The sequence below is a fragment of the Drosophila ananassae genome, chromosome 2R, assembly GCF_017639315.1.
Source record: "Drosophila ananassae strain 14024-0371.13 chromosome 2R, ASM1763931v2, whole genome shotgun sequence".
Lineage (NCBI taxonomy): Eukaryota > Metazoa > Arthropoda > Insecta > Diptera > Drosophilidae > Drosophila > Drosophila ananassae.
The window spans coordinates 6,561,415-6,579,410 of record NC_057928.1 but is presented as its reverse complement, the minus strand read 5'-3'; the positions used below and the strand labels follow the sequence as shown (position 1 = coordinate 6,579,410).

At 44.2% G+C, this 17,996-nt stretch overlaps 3 protein-coding genes across 3 annotated transcripts in view; 1 reads left to right on the top strand and 2 right to left on the bottom strand.

The window, feature by feature from the left end:
• Positions 1-12: 12 nt before the first annotated feature.
• Positions 13-2,504, bottom strand: LOC6506178 (regulator of MON1-CCZ1 complex). The gene is made up of 7 exons (XM_001958362.4): positions 2,262-2,504; positions 1,719-2,202; positions 1,276-1,668; positions 961-1,219; positions 507-906; positions 242-446; positions 13-187 (listed from the first exon to the last, which is right to left on the bottom strand). The coding sequence occupies exons 1-7, from the start codon at positions 2,367-2,369 to the stop codon at positions 108-110; spliced, it is 1,929 nt and encodes a 642-aa protein (XP_001958398.1). The 5' UTR covers positions 2,370-2,504; the 3' UTR covers positions 13-107.
• A 332-nt stretch (positions 2,505-2,836) lies between these two features.
• Positions 2,837-4,610, top strand: LOC6493767 (gastrula zinc finger protein XlCGF46.1). Its single transcript, XM_001958363.4, has 3 exons — positions 2,837-2,951; positions 3,126-3,562; positions 3,614-4,610. Exons 2-3 carry the CDS (start codon positions 3,134-3,136, stop codon positions 4,496-4,498), a joined length of 1,314 nt encoding a protein of 437 aa, XP_001958399.1. The 5' UTR covers positions 2,837-2,951; positions 3,126-3,133; the 3' UTR covers positions 4,499-4,610.
• A 406-nt stretch (positions 4,611-5,016) lies between these two features.
• Positions 5,017-17,996, bottom strand: part of LOC6506177 — a 58,416-nt gene continuing 45,436 nt past the window's right edge. The window contains exons 4-7 of the mRNA XM_001958364.4: positions 14,282-14,384; positions 10,699-10,721; positions 6,360-6,691; positions 5,017-6,296 (exon numbers count right to left, since the gene is read on the bottom strand). Of these exons, the coding sequence (XP_001958400.1) occupies positions 5,964-6,296; positions 6,360-6,691; positions 10,699-10,721; positions 14,282-14,384 (791 nt within the window). The 3' untranslated portion in view covers positions 5,017-5,963. The remainder of the gene's footprint in view (positions 6,297-6,359; positions 6,692-10,698; positions 10,722-14,281; positions 14,385-17,996) is intronic.

Genomic DNA, 17,996 nt, shown 5'->3' with positions numbered 1-17,996 from the left:
GCGCCTGACTGGTGGATTGTATAATAGGATTTTTAATATGATACAATTTAGCAGTATTTACAATAGCTACTTAAATATACAGAACTAACTATCTCTCGAGCTATGTCTCAGGCTGTCTGTGGCTTTATGGCGCTCTCCGTCATGAATGTATTGTTGTAGTGCTGTATGAACTCCGTGCATTGTTCGGCTATCAGAAATAAGTCATTTAAATAAGAAGGAAAGGAAGCAGACTAAGACTCACTTTTGGGAAAAGACAATGTCTCATAGAGCTTCAAGTTTCTCATTTGGAAGAATCTGAAAACGCTGTGGAAGATCAAGTCATCTTTGGTTTTGTGGGCCGCCTCCAGGAACTTTCTGGCCGGCACCTTTTCCAGGCCCAGCGAATTTTTGGCGAGTCTCAGAGCGTCAATAACTTTTCCTTGGCCCAACATGACCTCAATAATGATCTGAAAAAATTAGTAAAATATGTAATACACTGTCATACATATATATAAAATATAATCCACCTCATGCGCCTGAATCCTGCCCAGCATATCAATGGCCACTTGAGAAATAGCTGTATCCACATCCGAGTTAGCCAGCAAGTAGCAAGCCACCGACTTGGACTCCAGCAACATGGAATAGCTGACCAGTCGGCGCAAGGTGTCGAAGCTCCGGTTATGGATCAGCTCGGTAATGATGATCTTGCTCAGGTCCTCCTGGGCGGCAATGTTGAACTTGTTCAACGATTGGAGATACATCATGAGAATAGCTTCCGTATAGGACCTGTGCGCGATGCGCTGGAAGATCTGCACCATGTCCAACTGGTCAATGAGGACGATGGGCGGGGTGGCCTGTTTAACACTGGAGGTTTTTACATTCGACGGCTGTGCAGTCTGGCTTTGAAGCTCCAGCTGCACCCAAGAACTAGAGAAAACAGAACCATTAGAGATAAATAGGAAAGTATTGAAAGACACCTACGCATATATTTTGTTAATCCTGTTAAAGATTGTCTCTAGAACCGGAATCAGAGTTCCCTTATACTGGTCATCCATTAGTTGAGCCAGAACCTTCAAGAGCACTGGCTTCCCATTGCTGCGCTGCAGCAGTAGCTCCGTGAGACGAATTCGATCCGAAATGAGTTGGCAGAGGGGCTCTATGCAGAGGTTCAGGTACCACATGCATCCCAATTTGGCATCAATCACAATATTCGGCTGGAATAGCACCCAATGGGTGGAATCTGAAACGGATCATAAATAATAAGACTGAAGAGCTGAAAAAAGAAGAGCTACCTACACAACTCGCACTGCAGGATTTGTCCATCCGGCGACAGAGAGGGCAGCTTCAGGGCAAAGGGTTTGATGGAACGGCCTGGGGTGATGGGAGCATGGTAGGTGACATCGTTGATGACCTCGCCGGGGAGGGCGATGTCGAAGAGGAGGGAGGTGCCCGTGGATTGGTGGTGCACCACAAACAGGTTATCCACCGTGTTGATGGCAAAGCGGCCCATGAGACTCAATCGGAGTACGTGACACTTTCGCGGGGCCAAGCCGGGACCATTCAGAAGGTGGACCTCTACTTCCATCTGAAAAGTGAGAGGATTGGGCTGCAGGATGAGCACCGCCAAGACTCCGTACACCTGCCCTAGGGTAACTTTGCTCTCTTCCACCTCGCGATTGGGAGTTCCCACTGCAAGGAAGGCATTAGATCTTGGCTATTCGTAATTTCGATCAACTCACAGTCTACTTTGGGCAGCTTCGTGATGACCTTCTGCTTTACGAGAACCGGAATGAGGGCGTTTCCCTCGCTGGTGCAGAGCAGAGCCACATGGGCGTCGCAGCACCAGGCGAACCACTTGATGCCAATGCTCAGGGACTTCACAGAGCGCACCTGTCGCTTCTCCGGCACGATGGAGAACACCTCCACGCCCGTATTCGAAATCAGGGCCACCTCGCGGCTGTGGACCCAGACGAAGCCGTAGATATTGGTCTTCACCTGGTGGGTGATTATGTCCTGCAGCAGAGGCTGGTCGCCCTGGAAGCAGATGAACTCCACGGCATTCTCCTTTCGCTGAACTGCCAGGATTTGGTTGTCCGGCGAGAATTTAATGGAACGAATGGACCCGCCACGGTCGTTCATGCAAAAGGATATGACGGTGTCCTCGGTGGGGCCGGGTCCTTTCACAACCACTCCTGTGGCCCCGCCGGATCTAACCGCAAAGATCTGCAACTCGGAAAGAAGGTAAGTGTCACTTACTTTAATAGTAAATGTATTTCTCTTACCTGTTTATTGGAATCGTCAAAGAAAACATTAGTCAGCTGGCTGACGGCGTCAAACCTGATGGGGTTCGGAGACAGCTCAATGTAGTGAATTCCATTGGAGCTGTCCATTATATTTTTAGTAGGTTAAAAATAATCTATATTAAAATACAAATCTGTTCGTTCAGAAGTAAATATTTATATTTTTACGCCCCACAATAGTTTTTGTTTTGGAAATCTGTTTTGTGGTTGGGTCACTCTAATCTAGCACACAGGTTTTCGAACTTTACAGCACTAAATATCTATTCCCTTCTTCGCCACTTGTGCTTTTGGCGCCATCTGTGGGACATGTTGAAGCAATCGGCGGACAGGACTTCTGTTATGGAAAAGTTTGTTGCGAAATATGGCACTGTGTATTTGTTCTCATCAATATTTAATCAATTGTAATAAGTTTCAAGCATATACTAATATTTTAAGCATAATATGGGTAATTAAGCTACATTTCCACCTAAATATAACATAACATCTGTTTAATATTTTGGAAGGAATAACAGCCAAGTAACAGCTGTTAGCTTTTACCAGTGCTGCGGAATACCCGATGTAAATAAACAAAGAAGAAGAGAGATATTGGGGGGTGGATTTTTCCGATTGGGAATTAACCGGAAGGCGCAGTTTGGAGCATCGAAAATTTTTGGCGCACCCATCCGAGAGCGTGTAAGCTTATAATTAGCATAAATTAAACAGAATTTTGATTTTTTGTGCAAACACTGCATTGCCGTATGCCTTTTCATTAACCGACCTTGAGCTTTGTTGAGCCACCTTTCTATTTTAATCCCATGGATGGCGCTTTTAAAAAAAATTTGGTTGTTACTTTTTGAATTTTTGAAGCAAAAAAAATGGCTCCTCGGGAAATCTGCCGTGTGTGCTCCAACAAAATGGCCACGGAGGACGAAACCTACAACCTCCTGGAAATGCCGGACCTCGCCGAGAAGTTCTCCGACTGCACCAATTTGGTGGTGGATCCCATGGAGCACGAAATGATGCCCAGTGAAATCTGCTGTGACTGCTACGAGCAAATAGAGAAGTTCCACGCCTTCCGGGCCCTCTGCATTCTCACCGACCACCGGTGGCGGTCGAAGACATGGCTCTTTTCAAAGGACATCGGCTTGGATAAACCCGTGCTGGACGTGGATGAGTTAACGAAGGAAGCTGCGTCCGAGCCGTTCCTCACGACTCCGGTAATGATGATGTGTGTCGATGAACTCGCGTCCCAGAGGCCTCCTTTACAAGCTGAAGAAGTCACAGAGTCAGTTCCAAAGGATAATGTGAGTGTGGGCAATTTCGAGGAACACTGACACTCTTTAGCTATCTTTCAGGATCCTGTAGATGCGGGTGAGGTTTCCTCCTATAAGTGTGACATCTGCTTCGAGGAATTCTCGGATGAGAAGCGATTTTCCACCCACAAACGGGAACACGATGGCCACAGTCTGTACCACTGCACCGAGCCGGGATGTGAAGAGTCCTTCAATCGATACGAGAGCCTAAGGCAGCACGAATTGGAGCACGCGGAGGTGGGGATGCGGTTCGTGTGCGATCAGGAGGGCTGCAAAAAGATGTACCGTCACAAGGGCTCCCTCAAGACTCACCTGAGCAAGGCTCATCAGATCGGAAAGCCTCTGAAAACTCACGTGTGCGAGTACTGCGGAAAAATGTTCCAAAACCAGGCGGGTCTGACACATCACAGATTCACGCACCGCGCCAACCTTCAGCTGCCATTTGCCTGCGAGGTTCCCGGCTGCTCCTTGAGGTTCCAGACCAAGCAGAAGCTGGAGGTCCACATGCTGCGACACAACGGCATCAAGAACTTCAGCTGCCCCTACTGCGGCCTGAGGAAGACCACAAAGAATGAGCTGCGTCTGCACATTAACTTCCACACGCTCGAAAGGACTTGGTCCTGTTCGCAGTGCCCCAAAGTGTGCAACAGCTCGACCAGCCTCAAGAAACACTTTCGCACCATCCACGAAAAGGCCAGGGACTACGCCTGCAGCCACTGCGAGAAATCATTCGCCACCGCAGACACTCGCAAGTACCACGAGATGACCCACACGGGCGAGAAGAACTTCGAGTGCCATGACTGCGGAAGACGCTTCACCCAGCCGGCCGCCCTCCGCACCCACCGTAAAATCCACGAACGCGAGGAGCCCAAGCAGCTGCCCACATTCACTATTGCCACTTTCTTCCAGGAGTTCACGGTGAACTGAAGGGGTTAAAATAAGTGCTTCCATTTACTAAATACGATACGAAATAATTGAAAGTTTAAAGTTAAACGCAACATATACATATAATCGCAGTACAAAGAGTTTGGGGAAGTCCGAAACTTGTATTATCTATTTTATTGATATTACCTTTTTAAAGATACTTCGGACACGAAGGTGGTTGTATGCATATCTAGTCCTACTGCATATCTAGTCGTACCAATACAATAACTAATATTAAGCACATTTATGCCTATTGCAACAAATAATGACAATACGTTTTCTAGCAAAAGAAAATACCCATTAAATCTAAAAAGACAATACTTATCGTAATGTAAACATTATTAAGCCTATGATCTATCAGAAAAATATTAATATCTAAAGGTGGAGAGACAATACTTACTGGAATAATATATCCAACTCCTCTAAACTTATCTATTCGAAAGAAAATGCAATACTTACTGTCATATCTATGTGAAAATATCAATAAAAGAAACGCTCTGTTCAATAAAACGCGTTTTGTTGGGATTCAGAATGTAAATATCAGTAAATTGTTTAATTATATTTTCAACTAAAACAAAAATGTACAGGAATTGTGTGTGTGTTCTGGCGTGTCGTTAAATTAGTCGGCCAGGGATCGGCGAGGACCCCCTCCGAGCGAAACTAAGAACTAAAGTACCTCTGCTAGGGGTCGCGTGAGTGAGTCCGTTTATTGTATATGGTATATAGATAGCTATGTATTCATATGTATATGGTGTCGTAAATGATATGACGATCATTTCCCCCGACTGCAAAGTTCGGTAAATACGTTGAAATCTGTTTGCGTTAAAATCGTTGTAAATACGTTTCCTCAGTAATTGGTATAGATATAGTATAATATTCGTGAGTTAAATGAGTTTCTGTTTTTCTTGCTAGTTGCTGTTGTAAATATGCGTGTATAAATATGTGGTATACGTTGTTTATTAAATATGTACTGATCCTGGGGGGAAATACGGTTCCTTGCCTGCCGGCCAGCCTGCCATTCCATTCCTGTCCTCTCAGATATCCTCTCAGATAGCTTAGCTTAGCCTATGAAAAATGCGTTTGTTGTCGATTTTACATTTTTAGAAAATGTTTAAAGTACGTAGAACATAAGAATATAGCATATTTTTAGGCTAAATATCACCCACGATTAAATCGTTGCTTACAGACTATATAAACACTAGACATTATAATACATTCTCGCCTTGTAAGTGTGTATAAATATATCCCTACATCGGAACGGGTACAGATGACAATTCTCGATCAGACATTAACCAAAGACACGAGTCCACGCTAAGCACTAAGTGGTATACCCTATATATTATATATCGTAAATTTAACCCTACGTAACGCTATGGGGTGTATATAACATCTATTCTGTATGCTATTAACATGTTAAGCTCGCTGAACATTTCACAAATGTGTTTTCATTTTCATCTTTATTATTTCCTTAAACGTAGTCCGAGGGCACTGTGCTGGTGCTGGTCTCGTTGATGGCCGCCAGTCGTGGCCCCCGCCGCTGCGTCATGGCGGCCGCCTCGCCGGGCGTCAGTCCTGTCCCGCCGCCCACGCCGGTCAGGGCCACGCCCACCCCGCCATGGTGATCCCAGTTGGGCAGGGGCTGGGACATTACGTTCAGACCAACTATTTCGTAGGCGCCCTGGTTGCTGCCACTCGCCCCGCCGGGCATGGCGGTCACCGACAGATCGGAGTAGTAGGCACTGCTCGGTGCCGAGGAGACCACCATGGGAATGTCCTGTTCATGGCCCTGGAAATTGTATTTCTGGGGAGGAGTTTATAGATTAGAATTTTACCTATTTAATGCCATAATGCTAAAGCTACTCACCTCGCCACATTGGCTGTAGGCCGTGTTCTGGTAGGAGGGATTGGCGGAGCGCACGGATTCGCGATCCAACTCTGCATAGAGGGCCTCATTAACGCCAACCGGACTGTAGGCATCGTCCATGTGGGTGTAGTGGTTCTCAGCCGGGGAGGTCGACGGCGGCCCGATCTGGTCCGGTCCGGCTGAGGAGCGGCGGCTGCCGCCCAGCCAGGTCCACACGCCGGAGTTGCTGGTGGGCCGCCGGATGCTGTCCGCCGAGTGCTTGATCGAGATGGGGGATCGGTTCTGGCCACCGTTTCGATTGTTGCGACACCACCAAGGCTGCGGGCGACCACCTGCAAGGAGGAAACGCTGTAGTTTGCTTTTCTGCTTTATCTGCTGTTTGCTTAATTAAAATCATGTTACTCATACGACACGTTGGCCCCCGGTCGGGGATAATTACAAAAAATTTGCATATTTTACAAGTTGGGTAATTGCCACTTGTCGGGATTGTCTCTAGCTGTTGCTTAATTAAAAATATCAAACAATCGGATGGTGGGATCAAGAAATCAATGGAGTTATTAAATGAAAACTGTGCTTTAATTAGGACTCTTGTAGAGGAATGGCGTGCTGCCAGAGCTGGGGGAGAGTCTGCCGAAAACGAATCGGAATCGAACGCAGTGGATATCTATGACATTTCGGTTTATAATCGGACGATAAATCAAACATTCACCTACAGACGCGAACAAAAGACAGAAACAAACAAACAAACAAAGCGTAAATTAAACGGCTGTCAACTGGCAGCGAGGTGGCAAACAAACTGCACCACTGGCAGCACTCCGCCGCTGCACCACCACTGCACCACCGCTGCACCACCGTTGCAGCTTAGGCCAAATGGCCGAAAATGCCAAATGTTTCGCCGCTTTCCGCTATCAGCACATGTGATCTCATAATGCCCAAGTGGGCATGGAAAGGTAATGGGAGCTGCAGATCCGTGTGACTCAACCGACCGTTTGAAAAGCACTCAAATCGGAATAGCCGGGATTCCATAAAACCTCAGCCCGTCATTAGCTCATAATTTATAGACAACTCTAAACGCTCAATGAGAATCTCTTGTCGCGGTACTGGTACCGGCACACACGTCTAATTGCTGGCCGTAAACGAAGTAGACCTGTTCCCAACATCCGCACCATCCGCCACGGGGTCGGATTTCCAGATCATCCGCAGTTCATTTGCCTAGGAGTTGGCCACAAAACTGCAGCGCAAAATATGCCTTTTTATACGTGCATATATACTTTTTATATATTTATTTTAGCTCGCCTTTCACTCTCATTAACTCGGGAAAGATGGAGCCACTTGGAGCCACTTGAGGCTATTCGACTAATTAGCATGGTGCATACGCAACCACAGTGGGACCGAAGGCTTCTCAAGTTATGTACATGCATAATGCAATCCTACACGGAGAAAAAAACACTCTAGACTCTATTCTATCCTATTATTTCTGCACAGAAGAACTCAATTTAATGATAGTGCTTTGAAAGTGGTATTTTATGCCCAACTCCCCATAAAAGCGAAGCATTAGGGCCTCTAGAACTATCTTTTTCCGGTGTAGTCTTTAGTTTCGGAGCTGGAGTCGAGGTCTGTTTTATGCTTATGATTTACGTACTCCGGCTAAGCGAATGTCCAGCAGCCGTGGCTTTGGCTGCGGCGATTATTACCCCCGAACCGCGGAGTTATCGTACGTAGGTGCTCATATACATGCATTTTGTGCATGTCACCAATGCCACAAACACAACTCCCAGACTCCGCTCCAAGTCTCAGAGTCCAACTGGAACTCGGCTTAATGGCTGTTTTTGCGCCGTGTTAACGATGTTGCTGCGGCTACTGCACAGCTAACTGAGCTGAATCGAGTCGAGGCAAAGTGAGTTGAACTGAACTTCATTGGTGTTGCACTTACGATTTTTTTGTGGATTTCCCAACGACCAAGCACAGTGGCAGTTCCAGTAAGAGTTGAGATTATTAAGGGAATTCTAATTTTTCTTTTTATTAGAAATATAATTTCTATGCCTTACTATTTTGTTGATTTTTATACGATACTTATTTTTTACTCTGCTTTGATTTTAATACTTTATGGAATGTCCTCCTATTTTGCCCCACTGTGCCTAACTGCATTATAACGGCTACCTATGCCGTCTTATCTGGAAGTGCTTATCTCAGCCAACTGCACGGCAAAAGCTGCAAGCCTGCCAGCAACTGCAAATTGTTGTTAACAGTCAACTTTTGTTCGGATGAAAAGCATAAAAATCAAAAACAAATAAAGCACAAATTAACGAGCATTTTGGCTTTGGAATTTAATTTGTGTCTGGCTTTTGATTTTGATTTTTTTCCTGACTTCGTTACTGGGCAAAATGGCCAAATGGCAAATATGACATGTGTAATGAAGTCTTAATAGCCGGCCAGATAACGCCAATCGCCCGGCGGTGTCTTGCCACTTTAATGTACACAAATGTCACATGCCATTTTTCGATTTTGTTTATTTTTTTGTTTTTTACGGTTTTGTGTTGCTTGATTATCGCGAATTCTTTGTATGCATAATTAAAATCACGGTACGCATACGACACGTTGGCTGCTGCAGTTCCAAGATAATTGTAAGAATTTTCAACGAAACTGACACTCGCGAATTAGGCAACTGTGTGGATAGTTTGGCAATTGCTTCAATAAAGAATGGAAAATATTCAACAAATGGAAAATAGTGCCACACTCGCATTTACATTTGAAAACTTTTTCACCTTTGCAGAAATGTTGCAAGAAATAAACAGCACTTAAGTGCACATTTTTTGGCAATTGAAAATTTTCTCTTTCGGCACAAAAGACTCTCGAAATGTCCGCAAAAACTGTGTGGCAACTGGCGCTTGTCTCTCAACTCTCAACTCAACTCAACCGGCATCGAGTCCGACGTTGACTTGGACATAATCACGCGCTTTAAAAGCTGCTGACAGTTTAACGATTTGTGGCGATTGTTTGTTTCTCCGGTTGTTTCTTTTTTCCCGGCCATAACATGCAACCGTGCGTACCACCAACGAAATGCCGAAAAAACCGAAAACTGAAAAAACAACTGGGTAACAAAAAAAACTCTTTTTTGGCAAAATAAAAAAGGAAACCGGCAATGAAAACAACAAGAAACGAGCATTTTCATGGGGACAGCTAATTGGCTGCTGTGACATTAAATGCCGTCAACAATTTGTCCTGCATGTCGATTGTCAGGCCCACAACAGACGGACAGTGAAATTGGCGCCAAGTCCCAGTCCCAGTCCCAGCCCAAGCCCAGAGACTTTTTAGCGAAAGAGAGAGTCCCCAGATCGACCCGCAAGGGTCTCAGGGTTTAAGGGATCGTTTGTCAATAACTCGCCTACCGCTGAAACTCGGGCCAGAATCGCAAGTCGAGCAACTAAATCAAAATAGCAAACAAACCGTTTTCCCCCCTTTCCATTTATTTTTGTTTCTACTTTGCACGACTTTCAAACGTGTTTGACGAAGACCGTCTGCGACCATGACAATTGTTTGGCTTTGCCTTAATTTGTCTACAAATTTTCTTTTACTCGAAAGTTTTGGCCATCACGTAGCCCCCGGCAATATAATCCAATCCCTGCAACTCGGTTTCGGTTTCAACGGCAGAAGTGGCAGCAGCAGCAGCAGCAGCAGCCGCATCTCAGATTTGTGGCACGAACGTGAAGTTCATGCATTGTCGTCAAAAATTTGTCTTCATTTTGTTAGTTAGTTGCCTTCCTTCTGCCACGGCCGCAGAAAACAAATTAAAATGCTGCCACTTGTCAGGGCGGAGGGGAGGCGTGTGCAGCCTGGAAGAACTGCAGCCAGAATGAAAGATTTCTTTGAATTGCATGCAACGGCAGAATTATGCAATTAAAAATGGAAATGAAAATGCAAAAAAGAGGCAAAAACCTCGATGATGAGCAGAAGTTACAAAAAACCTGACCTGACTTGGCTCGCCTCGGCTCGTCTAATTAATCAGGCAATGCAAAAAGCGGCAATCGAGTTTTTTGGAGGAAGCCAGATATTGAAGGGATAGTGTCGAGGCATGGGAATAATTTCTTAATTGAAATGCAAAAAAGTACGGCTGTTCTTGAGAAAATTTCAAAGAAATCTGCATACAAATTTCTTGCATTCTAATGAAATATTTAGTGGCAAGCCTAGGTTAAAATATTTGTTATTTACATTGAAGGCAGCGATTAATCTTGTCTTTAACCCACAACCCGATTAAATTCTAAAACGTGCCGAGATACATTTAATCACCCCCATTAGTTTGAATAGTCAGAGAGAATAAAGAAAACATTTGTTCACTTACCGTTGGCATTCGCTGATTTAATTCTGCGAAAGATAAGAATGGAAAAAATGTGTACCAATTAATAAACAGAATTTTAATAGAGTGCCGAGCATAAATTAGTATAAAGTAAATGTCAAATTGTCAAGCGACAAAACGCCAAAACGGTGAAACGGCCAGCGACCGAAAGGCAAATGCCAAAACGAATGACTTAAGACACAAACTTGGGCCACGCAAACACATTTTAGGAGCGAGTTGCGTGCGACGTGAACTGACTGGGCGATAAATAAAACACAAAGTATCGGTCGGGGCAGATAAACATCCACTAGCAAACAACAGAATTGCATTATCCAGCGGGGTAGCATCGAATCAAGCGATGCGATTAGATTAGCCCCACAAAACAAACGAAATAATGGAGGAGGATGTACTTTTTGGCATTTGAAACCGGCCCGAAGTCGGCCTTTCGTGGGCCTGAGTGATTTGTGCGGTTGAATTGGCAGGTGTTTGCCTGAGCCTGAGCCCGAGCCCGAGCTTTCTATGGCCGCAGTTTTTCTGGAGCAGTTTTTGCCGATCCGCTTAATTCTATTTCACCAGCCAGCAGCCACATATTTGCACTTGCTAACTCCGCTTTTCTGGGTCAGATCGAACGGCACGAACCTGCAGCCTAAATGGTCATGTGTCGGCCCATACACCTCTCTCCATAGACGCAGATATAGCCAGCGAGTACGAGTTATATATCCCCGATCTGTGCGTATCAATTAACCGTCTGTCCGATTTGATTGAGTGCAGTGCGGCATGCGCTGCATTTTCCCCTCGGTTTGCCTTGATCGATTATAATGTTAACTCAACTCGAGCCGCAACTGCCAATTCGTTTTACTCTTTTTTTCTCTTTGCGTTTCTTACTTTTAGTTTTAGTTTCAGTTGTAGTTTTTGTTCTCCTCGATTCAATTAAATCGAACAAGCCAGCGCCGCTGTCTCGGGGGCCTTGGCTCTGCGCTAATTCACCCAGCTACGAGCCCCCAGCTTTTCAACTCATTTTCCTTCGATTTTCCTTCGCGTTATGTTCAATTTTCTGCGCTTGTAGTTTCGATTTTTTGTGTTACTGCTTTTTGTTTCCATTTTGGGCCGATCGCGTTTTTTATCATGCTAATTGAACACGCCTTTTTGTGTCTTAAATGCAGTAAGCGGTTTAAACTTGACTTTTGTTTTTGCGGCTAAGAAATCGAGAGGAGCCCCTCCAATGGGGTTCAGGGAGGGGGACCTTGGTTTTTGTGGAAAATTAAATCCATATCGAAAGGTGGAAAATGTAAAACCAGATCGAAGCAAAGGGTCAAAGCCATCAAGTAGGTTAATAAACATAATAACAGAGCACTTGGGCGGTTTCAGGCCAAACAAGCAGGCTGAGATTAGAAACAATAAGCTTTGAATTAATTAATAGACTCCATTTCTGCCTTGCAAGTTTTTATTCAAATAATCCTATTTAAATAAGTATTATATAACAAGTCCCTATTACTTCATCAAAGTGTCAACAAAAACAAGCTGCAATAGTAATGGCACTTTGAATTTTTCCGACAAGCTCATGTGGCCATTTGAAAGACATTACCCCGTCTAGACATTGAGCAAACATTGTCAAAAAAAAAAAAAAGAGAAACAGAAACAGTCACACAAACACCCAAATCCGAATGGCAGGTGCCACTTAGGAGCTAGGCTCAATAAGGTGGCCAACCAGTCGAGGGAAAAACAGAAACAAATGTGAATCGGGTGACGTGGTGGAGACATGTGCCAAGCAAATTTATAGCACCATTGCGACCAGATCGAGAATTGCATCAATATGCAAATAAGTGTAACCGATATTACATGTAATTGCTGCTAATTTGGCAGCCAACACGTCCGACCACGACGTGACATGCTCCACACACCGGGACGGAGTTGGAGACGGAGACCGACTTTAAAACGGTTGCGAAAACAAGTCCCAAAATGAGTGACTAAGTCTGACGGCAAGGCAAACAACGTGACATTCAGGTGGCCGGGAGGGGCAGAGGTTTGGGGGCTGGGGCCACAGGTGATTAATGCAAAATCAAATTTGGTCCAAAACCGTGAGAATAGGCGACCGACAGGTCTTGATTGAGACAATTTGCCTGGGGAAATATTGTGATTTTATTTTTCGCTAAATAAAGGTACAGATGCAGACATTGTAGGTTGGATTAGTTGACGATTATTTAAGGTAATTAGCCTATTTATTAACATGCCTTAAAGTACATAAAACTTTAATAAAGTAATGCTTTAATCATCATCAGAGTGTCTTGTAATATCTGCAATCTAATCACCCAGGCATAGGTTCGAATAGGTTGGTTATTAAATCTCTTTACTTTCAATAATGATACTAAAAATATTAATTGCCAAATTTAAATAATGTAGAGTCATTATATTGATTGATAGCATCCTGCAATTTTTGTACAATTTAAATATTTGATTCCTATTTCCTCCCCTGCAGCGAAAGTATCCATTCATCTAGAAGAAACAACTCCATTCAACTGCCGCTTGGATTCACATTTCGTATTTGTTTGTTTGCGTTGACTTGGGCGAATAATTTGCAAAATTAATTTTATGCAAACATGCCGCCAAATAAGACGACATGACAATTTAATTGGACGCGACATGTGGCCAGCGTTTCCACTTCAAACTGGAAGCCCACGGCAGCCGCGAAATAAACAAGCGGCGCCTGCGCAACCGCCAATCGAATCGGATTCGAATTCGGATTTTGATTCGGACTGGGGGGAAAAAAATTTCTGTTAATTTGGCACTCGCGTGTGTTGTTCTGTACCGCCACCGCCACCGCCTCCGCCCCCAATTCCATACCCCACCTCAACAATATCTTCACAGAATGGCCATTTAAATGTACTTGTAGCTCTCGAGTGTGTGACCCACTCTCTATGGCCTTTTGATAGACTCCAACTACAATTTTTGGCCATATAGGAACGCCTGTGGCAAAACTGTTGTTCGCTGTTGTGTGTTGTATGTGTTTCTTTTAAAGAGCAATTAAGTAATAAAGCAATTTCATGTTCCTTTGTTTTCGGCATCGATTATTCCTCGGCAAGCGACCGTTGACTCACTTAAGAGGTTTTATTTATTTTTGGTGGGCGTTTAATTGAATTGCTGGTGTTGCCGCTCCGTGGCAGTGCCGCCCGTGTGGGCAAATGCATTGTAAATCTTTATAGTTACACAGATCCCAAAGCTCCGATATTCGCGCAAAATATGAGAGTGTGTGTACTTCTTTTTTTTCAATTTGTCTGGCGCTGTAAATGTCGCCACATGACGGATCGCTGGGGTCGTCAGGGGGTTAGGAGTTGAATGTCCTCGCCACGGCTCATGTGTGGTGTATATCATGACTAATTGTGGTATTTTTCTAGCTAAATGCCAAAATGTTAATTCATCAGCTTATTTGTGCGCCCCTTGTTTCGGCCAATTAATTTTGAATGGACAATTTATGGGATGCCTCTTAAGCAGTTCCAAAAATGTGTTTTTTATTGGAAATTATTGAGTGTGCAAACCCCTCATTACCCGCATCTTAGAATACTCTCGAACGAAATATCTCAAACGAACTCACCTTCTACATCTTAGAACTATGACCATTACAATAGCACCTATGAGAGCCGATATGATTGAAACTATGATTAGGGTGAATGCCCATCCAAGTTCGCCGGCGGTATCTGCAAGAGAGGAAACGAAAATTTAATCAAAAGCCAAGATATATCTTTAGTCGGAGCATGTGTGGGTAATGGGCGTAATAAAACTGAACGATCGGCCTGGGCAACGGTGGATGTAATATCTTTATGATTATGCAATTTTTATGGCGCGATGGCGATAAAGATGATGAATTCATAAAAAGTTATGAATATGAATGGGTAGTGGAGTATGAAATATGTATATAAATGTAATATATGTTCTTAAATGAAGACACAGTGGGGTGGCCTGCCGTTATTAAATAAATAATACTTGTTTTTTATAAAACTTGTAGCTGTAAGATGCATTTCTAATGTTAAATCTTGAATTAATTAATCAGATATAGGATTATTTGCTTTGGCCCTTCTGCCCACTGTGTTCCAAAGGTGTTCTTGTCTAGCAATAACTGGGGAGACGGAAACTCTTCAATTCGTGAGTGAAGTCAATTAGGCCCCATCCCGCGGAGACTGCCGGGCGATTAAAATCGCTCTCGAAAATACAGGACTTGAGTTCGAGTGGAGTGCGGTGCGGCTCTGCTCCTAAATGCTCACTTACGTGTGTCTGTACGCCGTATTTAACGATGCAAAATTAATTACAAATTTTATTATCTTAACAACTTGAAACTGAAGTCGACGTCGCCGTTACTGTCGCTGCCCCCGCTGGTGATTTAGAATATTTATGGCCGCAGTTAAATGAGGCGGCCAATGGCCAAAAGCGGGATGGGGCGGCACTCCTCCCCCTATCTCTCTGGCCAACACATGCCGCTGCGTTTTTGACCCTTTTCGCCTAGCCGTTATCTCGAAGTGGGCATCGCGCCCTGGCTGCCGCACAAAAGGGGAAAAGGTTAAATTCAGCAAACAGAAATCAACACGCATATAAATATTTCAGACCGCCCTTAGCCTTTCTGCGCTATGGTTTATATCCTTTTGATAAAAGCCGAAGCGAAATTGAAGATGAAGTAGATAGAGGTCAGTGGGGTTCGAATAAAAGATACTCTTACTTGTGGGATTGTTTTGGAAATTATTTGTTAAACAAATCTTTTTACTTTTTATTACTTTGTGATTTATATTCAATAATTAATGAGAGGTACTTGATGGCCTATGACCTTAGCCACTTTCTTTCTCTGTGAAATATTTCACCTTGAACTATTTAGGCCCTTGGATCGCCTTCTTTGCCAAACTCCTCCAACTCTTTATTAGGGAAAAAATCAAAGAACAACAAGGCAGGGGCAGGGGGCTGCGAAAATGAACCTAATTTAGCCGCTACTAGCTGATGAATGGACTATCAACATTTGCCTGGGTTACTACCCCTGGGTCACTACCCCCACCTTGTCTTTGACCTCATTTCGCGCTTATAAATTGGCCAGTCCCTCTGCCTCTTTCCTTGTCGTTTGTTATCTCATTGTCAGTTGCTTAAATATTTATGCTATGCCCGGTGCTATAATGAAAGCAAACGCCATTATGTTTCCACTCCATCTCCGCGCCATCCATTACCTCCTTGCTGGTTTTTTGGAGTTCCAGCTCCCCTCGCTCCACTGTCTGCCCTTCATTGTAATTCAATTGGCCAAAAAACGTAGCCACGAGGCGAACCCGGGAGCGCGAAGCCCAGAAACTGGAAACTGCGTAACGTCTTTGGGAACTGGGTAATTAATAACAAACAGAATGGGAGAGCGAGTGAAAAGTAATTTTCGCTTGAATTGAGGATGTGGGCGTGGTCAGCAGGAAGCGCGTTAATAAGCGGCGCCTCAGAAAGTGTTAAATAAAAAAATTGAAGAAAAAACAAGAAACAAAAACAGGGGAAATGAGTATAACGAGCTCCACTTGTTAATTGAAGTAAAGAGTTGACGGCAAAGAAACAAAGTAATCATACGGAGTTAATTCTTTAGTGCTACGAGGCTTCTTTTTGGTTAAAAATATTGTTCAAAAACAATATAATTAAAGGTCATCAAGTGCATGAAAACTAAAGACCATTCATAAAAAGTTTGAAATAAAATGTCAATGACTCATAAAAAAACACTTTGAAAAAGTCATGAAGAAGCTAAAACTCAAGGTTTTTGTTTATATTTATTTTTAGGTAATTATCTGAAGCAAGTCCGGATCAGCTTTGACTTTGAGAGGCTATCGCATGCAACATCTGCATTCCTTGCCTCGACATTTCCCCCAGCTTGCGGCTCAAGGTCCTCGCCGCTGTCGCCTGTCGGATGCTGTCAGGCTCTGATCTGAATGTAATTCCCCAAAAGACTCGTAAATAGCTGAAACATCGAGCAGGGGAACCCTTTCAATCGGCCAGTTGTATACAAGTATATGCCACTCGCCCGCCATCCTTTCAGCCAACAGGTGTGCGCTGCTCACCGCTCTACGCAATCGGGCCGAATCGAGGGGCTGGTTTTCAGGTATTTATTAGCAGCCCCCTACTCGTTGACTGATCTATTTCGATGAGCCTGCGACTGAGCCCTAATTGGCAACTCATTAAAATAATTTCGTGCAGTGACCAGTCACCCGGACAATGTCAGCACAGTTGTAGTGCTTCAGTTTTCGGTTTTTACTTTTTTTGTTCTGTATTTTCCTGTTTCATTTTTTTCTTTTCGGTTTTCGGACATAGAACATGGCCACGGAGTTTTTAAGGTTTTCTTGGAAGTTTTAGGACTTGACACGAGCAAAAGTTTCTGCAGCTGTGCTAAAGTTTTCCGCGGAACTGGCATGTTGCAGCCAAGCGAGCAGCAGCAGCAGCAGGAGGTTGCCGCAGATACATCCATCAGATACAAATGAGAGCCCGCAGATGCAACCGCCGACCGCCAACTCACGTCTGTGTCTGTCTGTCAGCAATTGTAATAATCGATCTGCATGCGGATGATTGATGATGCGTTTCGGCCAAATGCACTCAAGATTTATGGTCCCCACCACCCTCTCTTCACTCCGCATACATAGGGATGGATATCTTAAAGATAAAACAAGCACCTACAGGTTATAAGTTACAACTATAATGTGTACTAATGCTTGCTGAACAAAAACTGCTCAATATCCAAATTAAATGTCATAAATATCTTATATCTCGGGTGTATTATAATGATTTATGGGCGCAGTTTTTCACATCCCTAACTGCATTCCCGGCGCAGTATCTCGAAGTTAACAGGCTTGTATCTCAAATGCCGAAAGCCAGCGACATAATTCCGATTCCACGACGTTTATTGCGCATTATCGCATAATGCATAAAGCATATGCAAATTTCGACACCGCTAACCCACCTGCCCAAGTGGGAGAGCCAGAAAACTGGCCCCGCCGATCCCCCCGATGAATAAAGTAGCTGCTGCTGTAAATCATTAAAATTGGCGGCCCACGGCACTGCAGCTGAGCATTTGTGCCCCGAAAACTGTCGCACATTTAATTGCCAGGCCAAAAATGCCGAAAATGAACAGCCAGGCGGCCACAACAAGTTTCCCCGTTTGCCGGCATTATCTAACAACGTATCGGGCGTATCGGGTGCACTGAGTGTATCGAGGGGGGCGTGGCAGCCGGCTGGGGGCCCGCTGCATTCGTGCAAAAATCGCCAAATAAAAGGCATCGCCTGGTCGAACTACGACTCAATTAAGAGTCCACACA

Excerpts from the sequence above, each read along its gene's own strand:
- LOC6506178 (XM_001958362.4), bottom strand. The coding sequence starts at position 2,369 with ATGGACAGCTCCAATGGAATTCACTACATTGAGCTGTCTCCGAACCCC. Across the intron at positions 2,203-2,261 it reads TTGACGATTCCAATAAACAG|ATCTTTGCGGTTAGATCCGG; the intron begins GTAAGAGAAATA and ends TCCGAGTTGCAG. Across the intron at positions 188-241 it reads GACATTGTCTTTTCCCAAAA|CCGAACAATGCACGGAGTTC; the intron begins GTGAGTCTTAGT and ends TATTTCTGATAG.
- LOC6493767 (XM_001958363.4), top strand. The coding sequence starts at position 3,134 with ATGGCTCCTCGGGAAATCTGCCGTGTGTGCTCCAACAAAATGGCCACG. Across the intron at positions 3,563-3,613 it reads AGTCAGTTCCAAAGGATAAT|GATCCTGTAGATGCGGGTGA; the intron begins GTGAGTGTGGGC and ends GCTATCTTTCAG.